Raw genomic sequence first — 13,632 nt, 5'->3', positions numbered from 1 at the left:
GAAACAATAGCCAAACGTGATCCCAACAGCCAAGACATTTTAAAAAACAATTTATTGGACACATACTACCCAAACAGAAGTAATACTTTGGAAAACATGCATCTATACCACATAGCCCAAAACTACACATACAAAAATAATATGAAACCGGATGAAAAAAAAGGTAAATATAGAGTGACAAACTGTGAAGGCAGCTTAGTTAAACTCACTAAACCAAATTTAATTAATCATATCAAATTGTCATTAAAGACTCCTCAACATAAGGAAGTATATTACATGTCCCTGCTACAACTCTTCAAACCATGGAGAAAAGAAGAACAAATACTAGATAACTATGACTCATATGAGGATGTTTTCAAAGCAAATGAAAGCACTATAACTGATGTATAATTTACACAGTACAAAACAATGTTGCACAATGAACAGCAACACGAAGAAGAACTCCAAGCCCAACTAGATAGGGACACTCCTGACAGTAGTCAACCTTCTGTAACAGGAAGCCAAGAACCACTGGGAGAACCACTAATAATAAATGAGGCAGAATTAGCTATGATAGAAGTAGAAAACACCATGTGTCAGTATGAAGATAAAGAAGACTCAACTATACTACAATCAAAACTAAACAATGAGCAACGTAGCATTTTTCAAGAAGTAACAAAACAAATTGCACATGGTGTAAAACATGAAAATAAAGAATGTTCCTGCCATAATTATAAACCTATACTACTGTACGTCAGTGGTGAAGCTGGTTCTGGCAAAACATTCCTAATCAAAATCATTAGTAAGTTCCTTCAACAATTGACAAACAACAAACTGTCAGCTGTTGTCACTGCCCCCACAGGTTTAGCTGCCTACAACATAGGTGGTGTTACATTACACCGATTACTACTATTACCAGTGACACACGAGAACAAATTAGACTATTACAAACTTTCTGCAGAAGCTGCAATGGAACTACGCAGAGTATTGAAACAAATGAAAATGCTACTAACATGATGAAGTGAGCATGGTCTCCAACCTGATGTTAGCTTTGATTCACCTCAGATTACAAGAAGTACTCAAAACAGACTATAATGAGCTCTTTGCAGGAAAACACATTATTGTTTTTGGAGATCTGCTTCAATTAACAACAGTAAAAGGTGAGCCTATTTTTAAAACATTAGGACACAAACTCTGCCGTAAAACTGTTGGCAGCATTGGAAATGTCAACCCTTGGCAACATTTCCAATACAGAGAATTAACAGAAAACATGCGGCAATCTGCAGATCTCACGTTTGCCAACATTTTAAAAAGTATCAGAGTTGGTATACCTTCTAAAGAAGCCGACGCAATATGGAAAACTCGGCACATTAATGCACTTTATGGCGATAATGCATGTGCTACAGATGTTATGGAACAATTAGCCCACAAAAATGTCAATTGTATGGCCTTAATGCCAACTCTTGCAAGCTGTTTCAAATTCAATGAAATCATGCTAAGTAAAGAAATGCAACCAATCATGGAAATTAGCGCCACAGACAAACTAGATGTACATGGTATGACACTACCCATGTGCGACCAAGCCACAAGACTAAATAGTTTAGAAAAATCAATCTCAAACAGCAGGCTTAGAAAAGATATTAAAATTATCCTTAAATTGCAGAGTAATGCTTAAACGTAACCTTGAAGTGGACCAAGGACTAGTTAATGGAGCACTGGGTACAGTTGTTGGCTTTCAAACATACCACTATCATGCTTACGTACACTTGACGGTCTATTTCTAATCAACTTTGATGGAAGTAAAATAAACGCTGATATTCCTTGCATTTTAGAATACAATAGACTTCGCTCTTTATACACCCCACCTAAACACATATTCTGTTCCACAAAAAGTAAAACGTTATAAAAGAAAAATAAATCAAACAGAAATGCAACACGATGTCACTGCAAATCCTCCAAAGAGAGTAAAAGAAACTAATACTTCATCAAGTACCACAAGCAAAAAAGAATCAATTAGGGAAAGTAAACTAGGTACTTCTTTAAAGAAGGAAGACAAACTCCAAAAAAAGCAGTTAGATACAGAACTACCTGGACCATTTAAATTCTCAAATATAGTTGGTGTAAGTTGCTATGCAAATGTAGCAATGAACATTCTATTTCAATTACCACCAATTGTTGACAACATTTACTTACACAGTACAGACCCATTGTGTTTGCAAATGTTAGTACTTCACAGAAATGCAGCAAACAATCCTGACAACACGTATAGTGTTTATGGAATAAGACAACAATTGGACTACTGTGCTGGAATGGTGAAATTCACTATAAACTCACAGGAAGATCCACAAGAATTTCTAATGTACTTACTACAAGTACTGGAAAACAAAAACATACCTATAAATGAAATCTTTCAGATTTCATACATGTGGAAACATACATGCACTCTGTGCAACAATGTGACACAAGAAGAAATCCCCAATGAACGCTTCATTTATATATCAATACCAAATTGTGAATCCATGCCATTTCAGCGACTTGTACAAAATGCAAACCATGGTAGATTATGCTCTACCTGCAATTCAGATAATCGCTCCACGTTAGTAATACAAACACATAGTAAATACATAACACTAATGCTTCTACGTTACAATGCAGATGGTACCAAAAGCAACTGCAAGCTGACTGGATTCACACATGGTCAAATATCACTTGGTAAGAAAACCTTCACAACAATAGGTTTAATCTACCACGCAGGAGCCACAAACAATTCAGGGCACTACACTGCATGTATAAAAAAGAAATGATAGTACCATTACTCTAAAGCAGAGATTACCAGCAAATCTTACAAATGCTTATTTGATGTTCTTAAAACCAAAATGTGATAACTAAACTGTATTTAAACCCTAAGTAAACTTGTGTTAAAAAAATATAAACTGTTAGAATACTCCAAAAGCTATCTAACTGCTCAAAGATTCTACAACAACTAATCAGATAAATGAATACCACTAATTTAGACCAAAAAATACACAGTTAGAATACGCCAATTGGTATCTAACTGCTCCAAAATGTTATAATATCCAAACAAATAAATAATATGTTACTGCTCCAAAAAAATGCAACAAGCCAAAGTATAAAGCATTAGCCAGAAACAAGTGAACACTGAAAACAAACAAACAAACTGTAGCATAACACAAAAAGGTTGTTTTTTTTAATCCAACATGGATTTTTTTTTCTCCCACAGACCCAATGATTTTAGCAACAAATACAGAAACTGAGCAAATTGCACAGTACTCTGATTTGTAATCTAATAAACATGAGGGTCCAAAAAAAAAAAAGTATGTTGATTATACAATGTAATAAGTCATTACAAAATACTAATACTAACATGCTATTTTCTTTTATTACAGAAATTAACAAGAAATACATGTAATCCGGTTACTAGACCAAACAGTAAGTATACAATAATGAGGAGAACCATCGCAGCATATCACATCCATAGTATCTAATACCTTTGTTCCTTATACATTTGTTTTTCACCCAAAGTTATAAGCAAATATGAATGTGATATGCTGCGGTGGTTGTGGCCAGGGCATAGAGTCTTGGGTGCATGGCCAAATGCAAATGGCCATGCACCCAAGACTCTATGCCCTGGCCACAACCACCGCAGCATATCACATCCATAGAGTCAAACATTTCAACTATGGTCTATGGAAACTTTTAATGTCCGCGGACATTATGAGTGTTCTTAGAACACTTTCAACTTGACAATGAACAATACGGACAGTGTCCTCAGAACAGCCCCATTTTGTGTATTTGCAAACATTTCAGGACACTGCAAGTGTTCTAAGAACACATTCAACTTGCCATCGAACAATACGGACAGCGTCCTCAGAACACCCCCCATTTTGTTTATTTAGAACATTTCAGAACACCCGTGATGTCCGCAGACAAATCGAACACAAAAAGAACGTCTAACACATAAAAAAACACAACTTTCATACATTTTGAACAAAGTTTCACCGCGCTGTCCGCGGACGTCCGCGAATCCAAGATGGTGGGCACTACTGAAAATCTGACGCGCTTCACGCTCTACGCTGTCCAATCAGCGAACACGTCGCATGTCCGCGGACATCACGCAAGCCGATTGGCCAATCAGGACACTGTCCGCGCAGCAAACAGGGAAGTGTGTCCGCGGACCGAACACAGATATCACTAATCTTTTTTGACCTACTTTTTGGTCATTTTAAAAAAAACTACTGGACGGATTTTCACCAAATTTGCAAAAGCATGCTTTCGGGACCAAGCCGCTGCTCCTGGTCCAAATTTGGTGAAAATCCGTCCAGCGGTTTGGGCTGTAGACGCGAGCAAATTTTTTTTCCCATTCAGTCTATGGGAAAAAAAACGTTTTGGGACACCCCCTATAACTTTGCCCCCCCCTGGACGAATCCTCACCAAACTTTGCAAAAAAATTCAGAGTGACCCAAATACTTTTTTTGCAAAGTTTGGTGAGGATTCGTCCAGGGAGAGCGAAGTTATAAGCCGCCCAAAAAGTGCTCTTCCTATGGAAACATCAACTTAACCATAACTACATGGCCACTACTGTGGCCATGTAATTCAATGAAAAAACTTTAAGGGGACGTTATGCTTCCAAGTAAAACCGAAAAACCCCTGGAATTTGCCAGTTATGGTAAGCTAAGCAACCATAACTCGCGCCACCACCATGCACTGCTAAGACTAACACCCAGGACAAAGATGACATCACAAATGTCATTGATGACATCACTGATGACATCACATGTGCATTTACCTTTCATGAAAAGTCTGTACATGGGATTCTTATTGTAATGTTAATAAAAAAGTGTCAAGGATCATTGGAATAAATATCATGAGGTACGTAGAGCATTAAGTAATGCATTAATCCAAATAGCATTGTATTATGAAGTTTTTTCCAATATACTAAGGTACAAATGTAGTAACATAGGCATAGTGTTCAGCAGACATGATGAAGATGCAATATTAATAATCTTGCCATGTTAAATACTAAAATTATAAATGTTTTCTTATTAGAGTCTTCCATACTGTGAAACATTTAATAGGTACCTAATCAAACCCAATCACTACATTGCTGCATTACTGCACACAAAAAACAAACAGACAACAACACATAAAAAAATAGAGCATATAGAGGGAAATTGAAGAAAACAAAACAACAGCAGTATTACCCGACAATCTTCATAACCTAACTGATTATCTTCATGGCCAGAAATGATTGCTCTGCTTCTAAGCTACTACTTCCCTATGTATAACTATCACATATTGTGTCTAGACCCTAAAGAAAGTAGTGCAAGTGCAAGGTGTACAGATATGAGCATATCCAGAGAAAGTACAGTAATAAAAAAACAGAACTATAAGACTGTGTTGATATCCTTACTAATCATCTTCATACATAGAAAGCATTGCTGTCTTCCAAGTCTGTGTTTTCCCCTTTGTATATGTTTCATATGCTTTGAGTGGACCCTAAGTGAATTACTGTAAGAACATATTTGAAGTATAAGTCTACAAATATAGTACTTTGTACTATAGTATAGTGAATTTAGTTCCTGACTGTTACTGGCCTAGATAGATCAGTAAAGGAAAAGAAGAGTGAGCCAGACATGTGATGTCATCAGTGATGTCATCCATGACATTTGTGATATCATCTTTGATGTCCTGGGTTTAATTCTTAGCAGTGCACAGTGGTGGCACGAGTTATGGTTGCTTAACTTACAATAACTGGCGAATTTCAGGGGGTTTTCGGGTTTACTTGGAACCAAAACGTCCATTTAACAAAGTATTTTCATTGAATTTCATAGGGTTTTATTAGCGCAACTTAACCATAATGTCTACGAACATCTGACTTCATTGCAGACCTTCGGGAGAGTGCCACATGACCATATGCTGGCGCGCGGCATGATGACATGACCGAGAACCCGTACAGACTTCACAATAAGATCTGTGCTTCGTGGACAGTTCGGTACTGCATTTTCTACTGATCTAGGAACTTCAAAACTTCCCTTGCACAGCTCCAAAACCTATTCCTACTCATCCATTAACAATCTAGTACACAGTACATACTTTTAGCAAAACTGCTATTTATCTTAAAATAGAATCAGCTAATGCCAAAACCTCCTCCCCAAGAGACACCACCATTGCTGTAATCAAGAAGCATGAGAAACACTGCCCACTACCTTAGAAATAACACACTCGCAACATTTTTCCCTGTCCACCTGCCCCTCCATATTAGTGCTTTGTGCCTCTTCCCTCATTTCCCTCCCCACCATTCGTTCTAAGCTCTCCTGCCAAAAGAAATGAATCCAAAAACAAAATAAATATTCCTTTAGGAACCACCTTTCACAGTTAAAAAAATAGAACTAAAAAAAAGTATAGACTCCATCTACTTTATATTTCTCAGTAAAGTACATAGACTCAATAAGATTTTCCAACATTTCCATTTGCATTTTGTGTTATGCTAATGGGAATATTGTGGAGTTCATCCTCCGTTCCAGGGACTGGAACAGTGGATACTGGCCCAGCAGGCTAAATTGTCAGCCCAAGCGAAGCGAGGGTGGAAAACAAGGTCTGTGGACCCTTATCCCCCCCATTCCAGCCCCTGAAATGGGGGATCAAGGCCATTAGCACAAACCTTTGTGTAGATTTGTCAAATGGCATCACATTTATAAGCCTTTATAATATTTTGGGACCCCCCCCCCTCTAATTTTGCTACCTCCTGACAGAATCCCACCAAACTTCACAAAAACATGTATATCATCTAGATCTATTATCAGTTTGCCAAATGAAGTGTAGATTCATCAAATGACACCTCATTTATAAGCCTTTACATTATTTTGGGACCCTCACCTCTAATTGTGCCCCCTCTTCACAAAATCCCACCAAACTTAGAAAAAACATTCATATGTAAATGTATTATCAGTTTCCCAAATTAAGTGTAGATTCGTCAAATGGCACCTCATTTACAAGCCTTTACATTATTTTGGGACCCCCTTCTAATTTTGCCCCCTCATCCCAGAATCCCGCCAAACTTTGTATCCTCACTCAGAAACAGGTCAGACATATACATGCAAAATTTCATACAGTTCCATTAAGTGGTGCCAAAGTTATAAGCCATCCAAGAAATGCATTTCACCAATCCTGTAATGCTGAGGTGTTTACAGGACTGTTCGCAAACATCCGAGCTGTTCACGGACTTTCACAGCAAAAAACACCTGTTTTTTGCTGCTTGCAGCCATATTCCCCCCCATCCTCATCACCCCTCACCTCCCCAGAGATTATTTGATAAGTTTGACAAGTGCAATGTTGTGTTTTTTAATATGTTTTTACTGCGATGCCCACGGACACTGGTCGCTGTCCGCGAATCCAAAATGGTGGGCGTTTCCAAAAATCTGACGCACTTCACTCTCCTCACCATCCAATCAGCGAGCACGTCGCATGTCGGCGGACATGACGCAAGCCGATTAACCAATCAGTGTCCTGTCCGCGGCGCAAACAAGGAAGTGTGTCCGCGGACCGGACATAAATATCACTCATTTTTTGTGACCTAGTTTTTGGTTGTTTTAAAAAAAACTACTGGACGGATTTTCACCAAATTTACAAAAGCACGCTTTCGGGACCAAGCCGCTGCTCCTGCCGCAAATTCGGTGAAGATCCGTCCAGCGGTTTGGGCTGTAGGCGTGAGCAAAGTTTTTTCCCCATTCAGTCTATGGGAAAAAAATAAATTTTGGGACCACCCCTCTAACTTTGCCCCCCCGGACCAAACTTTGCAAATTTTGGTGTGGATTCGTCCAGGGGGAGCAAAGTTATAAGCTGCCCAAAAAGTGCTCTTCCTATGGGTTTAGCAAGTACACGGGCACGGTAATATCACTGCTACTTGCTAGTTCTCCCTTTTTTGTGACCGATTTTTTTTTTTCTGTTTAATGGAGTTTTGCTAATTCTGGGATTTTGTTCCAGTTTCTTTTCTCTGGCCTCTTTCTCTCTCGTGTCAGTTGGATTCTGCTTTGGCTTGCTTGTGGGGAGAGAGTCAGTGGGGGTTGGAGGTTCGAAGTCAGGAGCAGACGTTTTGAATTTTTCAGACAAAGCAGAATGAAAAATAGAAAAAAGGAAAGAAAAAATGGCAAGTAGCCCTAAGGTGTCATGTGGCTTGCGTATTGCTCGAGACTGTAATGGCAAGGTACCACACTAGAGACAGCCTGCACGCAGATCAATGTGCTTGTTTTCTAGAAACATTAAAAACGTCAACAACAAGCATGGAATGGGCAGTTGACAAAGCAAATAATGTACCAGTTCATTTGCGGTATGCATGTTACTTCACTAAAGTAGAATACCATGCCCTTACCTGCCACAATGATATCGCAAGCTAATGCCAGCTCTAACCCTCCTCCTAATGCAACTCCATCAAGAACAGCAATAGTCGGCATTGGGAGATCAGCTGCAAACAAGAGAAACGGATGTTTCAGCGTTTAGAAAAACATATTTCTCGACATTTAATTAATATACCCGCCCATCCATCACAGAAAAGTAAAAGCGATAACAGGTTAACGTTATGTTAGAAAAGCACGCTGTAAAACATTTCATATTTAAAAGGGTGTTTCTATGGGCGCAAACAAGCAGGAAAGGCAGTGGAAGAGAGAATATGTTATTTTATCCAGGACAGTCATGTTTTTGTAAGCGAGAATCTTCTCGTCCAAAGAGTCCAGGCGTTTTAAGGAAATTACTACCAAATGCATGTTCGCCTTAAAAACTTTGTTTACATCGACTATAATAAAATAGCTCTTTCCTCTTTAAATCCTGGGCAGAGAAATGCACAATAAAGCGATACAATGAAGATCGAGGAGCCCCAAATTCGACTGGAGTGTGTACATAAAAGGGAGCATTACCTCAGATATATGCTGTTAAGGCTTAAATGTATTTCCGGCCGCTGCACATTCGTAGGGGGGCCCGAGTGAGTGGAATTTCATAGCCGCAGCTCTACTCCATCAGTGGAGAGACCGCAGCGTATACCACCCAGTGAAATTTTTAGATCAGCAACCTCCGTCACTTTGTGTAGAAATGGGTCTTTATTTACTGGTGAAAATTGTATGTTTTGGGGGGATGCTTCAATTCTTTCTTTGGCAGTAACGTAGTTCTAAAGGAGTTGCCAAGTTTTGGCCTCATGGAGAGTCTGGGTTCTGGGTGTTCTCATGATATACACGACGTTACATTGGGCTCGTGCTTGAGAGGGACTTGACGTTGCTTTTTATTCCACTCCACAAGCATACATCATAGTCCAGGAAAAGGACCGGAGATTCAAAAACAGAATTAACTTCGTTTCCTCAGAGGAATGAACGATGCGAGAATATTCAAACGGTAATCAAAGCATGACAGCACAATGCTACCTACTCCCTCAGAAATCAGGTGAACTTCATTGCGTGGAATTTCCTGCAGTTCTTTCAAGGCGAGAGGCTGTCACCTACATAGCTAAACAGGGTTCAGTGCACGGACAACAGCATGACAAGAGGGGGGTTGAAACTTTCCCCCTTTTTGGGTCAGGAATGTAGTACACACTGGAAACCACTAACCAGCAAGCTTGGGAATGTATGTTGGAAAGCAATAAGGAACACGTGCAGCTGTGCTAATCCTCCACCGAGACAGTCAGCACGGACTCAACAGGACATTACAATCAGGGCTACCCCTCCCCTCACAAGCTTACCTCAACTAGGCACGTTACTCCCTTCCCTGCATCCTTGTGGGCTGCCCAAGCTCCAGCACATTAGTGCCACCGATGAGGTGCAAGTCCCCAGATGTACTCAGAGGAACACCTTTGTTACAGCTGTACCCTCTTGGACAATCCCATCAACTAATGTTGTTCCTGAGGATGGGACATCCATGACAACAACTGTAGAAATTCCTCATGCACACCCTTAACACGACCAGTTTCTATCCATCACTACTGACTTCACAAGAGTACTGGGTGCTTTGTTTGAACTATAATACACACTTCTGTACAGTTTGGAGGTCATGAACATGCTGTGGGTAGACACGCTCAAAAGGGATTGGGTCATCACTGGGATGACTGTTGTTCTTGCATGAGAAAAGTGTTGCAAGTGACTGGGATGCAGGCACCTTGAGAGCTAGGGAAGACACTGGTGGACCCGGTTGCACAGGAGCCAGGGAAACAATGGGTGCAGTGGGAGCCAGTTGAGCAGGGGGTGTCTCATGTGACGGGAGCATCGAGATACGACCGAGCCATGAGAATCAGGTAAGCCAGAGGTGCCACGGTCATCAGGAAATCTACCTGTACTGCAGTAACCAGGCAAGCCATGGTAGTCCATGGCAATACGGGCATAAACTCACAGCAGGCCATTAAATTGGTTCCATGTCATTTTACCGAGATGGAGCCTCTTTCAAGTAAATTACTTCCAAGTCATTCCTGTCGGTAAAACAACGGGATACGGTTACATAATAATAGGAACTGGCAGAGTGATAAGAAGCAGCATTCCAGTGAACAAAGTTTATTTTAGTTAATTCTGTTCCTAAATGGAGCTAGTTAGCCAACCATAAACCCAACCAGAGGTCAAAAGGCATTTGATCTTCTAGAATTGACCTTTCTGTGGTAGATTTAACTAAAATGGGTGTTGGTCCCACCTTTGCAGAATGTGTCTTCTCCTGCAACTCAGCAAGCAAAGATGCAAATGAATAGTCAGAAATCCAAAGTGATGAATACTAGGACGGTTAGCCACCTCCAGCTACTCTTCACTCTTGCCATTATCCAAGATCATGGGGCACCATCTGAAAGGAGTGAAGACAGTACAAAAGGGGCGTGAGGGTTGATTGCAAATCATCATTGCTGAACTAGGCCAGGAGTTGGATGACTTTCTGAAGATTTCCAGATTCCATAAAAATCCAAGATACTGATAAGTACTGAAAAAAAAATGTCTGACGATCTCAGCTGGGAAAATAAAAGAAAAATATGTAGGATCAAAATAACGAGGATGCAGAATTATCTTTAGAAACAAAATCGCTGTCTCTACTTCAATGACATCTATTTAGATTTGGCCAGATCAACTAAATAGGAACCATCCACGACAGAGAGAATTTTCTTTGTACATAAAACATAATGATGTGCAGACATTTCAGGTCCATTCACAAATTTCAAAATGTGTTGCACAGCATCCATTTGTCCGCAAAATAGGATGGTGAGGAAGTCTATGAATGTAACACAAAAATACATTTTCACAATGCTGTTTTTTTATCTGCTATGCGAGAGAAAAACCTGGTCATTTGATGAGGTACTTATGCAAATCATCCCTTGCACCATTAATGTTTTTTCAATTTAAAAAGCACTCTCTACGAAACATGGTCACTTCGTGGTGCCACCATGAGACATGAGAAGAAGCCTCTTGTTCTCACACTAACCCTTGATTTTCTTTAAAATTATCTTTCAAGAGATTTTACAATGTATGTAGTTAGGATTAGGGGAAGGAGAGGAATCACCCATCCCAACGCATCCAGCAAAGCAAGAGCATTGAGCTACCCACACCCTTCAAACATGAGTCACTCCCTGTGCTTTCCTTACAAGCACCCTCTGCACTCCCCTCCATGGTCCGGCATTAGTAGCTATCCCAACTTCACAAGTGGTCCGACAGGGGTCGTATTCTGCTCCATGCGGACTCACAACCATGTTATTCAACTATTTGTTACTGCCACACAGCTAGTGGGCTGTCATTTGCAACCCCCATCAGAACAGACCTACTTTCCTGATCTGTTTAACAATGTAACTCTGCCCGCACAGCTCCTTGTTGCTCACCATAGCACCCACCACTTAATTCCACTACTGAGCAATGCCTACTCTCCACTAGGAGAGTAACAGAGATCACCATGGAGATAACTAAGGGAAGTATGTTAAAGGTATTTCTGCTGCGCACCGTCACCAACGGAGTTGGTCCCCAGGCGCTCTGGCGGATCTGCAAATGAGAAGCTGGGATGGGTTAGTAGGTGAAGCGGGAGTAGGATAGGGAGAGGAGTGATGTTCTGTTGGCAGCTTCAACTCAGTATATCCTGGGTGCTGAGCTTTGGTGCGGGTCTCGGATCGATGTCAGTCCTCATGTGCTGTCGATGTTGCCATTGTGTTGTGGCAGTGTTTTGTGCGTCCGGGTTGTTGTGCGAGAGATGGTTGTGTGAGATTTTTGAGTGAGATAAGTCTGCAGGAATGCTGAGTTTTTTGTTAGTGGGTTGTATGAAGTTTAACATGTTAATATTCATAACTCCGCCCGAGTGTGGCGCTCGCCAATCCCCCCAATCTCATCAAGGTGGGCGAAGGGGTTAGGCCTGGCAGTATTTTAGTTTGTGTGAGGTGCTCCCTGTGCTGTTCCAACGCGCTCTGTAGGTGTTCTAATTGCTCCTCGCCGTGCTATTCTGGCTAGCTCTGTAGGTGTGCTAATGCTGATGGATTGATTAATGTGGGTTGGGTGTCTATTCTCCTTCTTTGGTTCCTCGGGTGGTGTAGTGGACTCCTCTCACAAACTTTTTATCTAAATGCATCTCCTAGCGTTTTGGATATGGTACGTCCGGGAGGGAGTGGGCGAGTCATTTAAGACATTCGTCTCGGGCCGAGTATGTGATCAGTCTTTGGTGACCTCCTTTTGTGGCTATTTCCCATGATATCTTATGGTCTGTCATGGGGTTCGTTCTTTGGGTTCAGTGATTGTCCATTTTGGGAAGGACCGAGGTTGGTGTTATTTTCATTGTTGTTTAATGGGGTGGACATTCTAGTGCGTCGCTGTTGTGGTTATGCTGTGAAGAGCCATGATTTGAGGAGTTTCCTGAATGCTAGGTGGTTTGTTGTGTTCCGTATATGCTTAGGTAGGTCATTCCAGGTTTTCGGTGCCTGGTGGTAGAAAGAGGATCCTCCAAGTTTTCTTCTGTTATAGGGTTTTGGTTCCGGGCAAATGTCGGTGGTTGATCTCAGTGTTCTTGTTGGTTGATGTAGGCATAGTTTATTGCAAAGGAATTCTGCGCCTTGTTAGTGTATTGCTCTGTGCGTGATGCACATGGACTTGAACTTTATTCGTTGTCTCAATGGTAACCAGTGTAGTATTTTTAGCGCAGGTGTGATGTGTTCTCTTCTGGGTAGCTTGAGGAGGAGTCTGGCTGCCGCATTTTGTATGCGTTGTAGTTTTTTTTTAGAAGTCATTCGGCATGCCCAGGTATAGGCTATTGGCATAGTCTACTCTGGACATGATCAGAGCGATGATGGTAAGTGTTTTTTTGGCGAACGATAGGAACGGTAGGATCCTTTTTGCTGCTGGCAGGAGGAAGAAACATTTCTTCAGTAGAGCGTTTACTTGTGGCTCTAGAGTGAGGTCGTTATCCATCAGGACCCCTAGGTTTTTTACAATTGATGATGGTGCTTGTGTGGTGCCGAGCTCTCTTGGCCAGGGAATGTAGCCGATGTCAACTTCCTTTTATGAAACAATCATTATCTCTGTTTTGCCTGGGTTGATTTTGATGTGGTTGACGTTCATCCAGTTGAATATATCACAAAGGCAATTCTCTAGTGTTGTGTTTTCTTCTCGGGTGTCTTGTATGTTGAAGATTATTTGAGTATCGTCGGCATAGCTG

The 13,632-nt window shown here is 40.9% G+C and overlaps 1 protein-coding gene across 3 annotated transcripts in view; it reads right to left on the bottom strand.

The window, feature by feature from the left end:
• Positions 1–13,632, bottom strand: part of AUH (AU RNA binding methylglutaconyl-CoA hydratase) — a 1,015,770-nt gene that overhangs the window by 601,304 nt on the left and 400,834 nt on the right. For all 3 annotated transcript variants that reach the window (XM_069625642.1, XM_069625641.1, XM_069625640.1), the window contains exon 5: positions 8,369–8,461. In XM_069625642.1, coding sequence (XP_069481743.1) covers positions 8,369–8,461 — 93 coding nt within the window. The remainder of the gene's footprint in view (positions 1–8,368; positions 8,462–13,632) is intronic.

The sequence above is a fragment of the Ambystoma mexicanum genome, chromosome 6p (genome assembly GCF_040938575.1).
Source record: "Ambystoma mexicanum isolate Mex_15411 chromosome 6p, UKY_AmexF1_1, whole genome shotgun sequence".
NCBI lineage: Eukaryota > Metazoa > Chordata > Amphibia > Caudata > Ambystomatidae > Ambystoma > Ambystoma mexicanum.
Note: the sequence above shows the minus strand (reverse complement) of the source record. Positions and strands in the feature narration are given on the sequence as shown.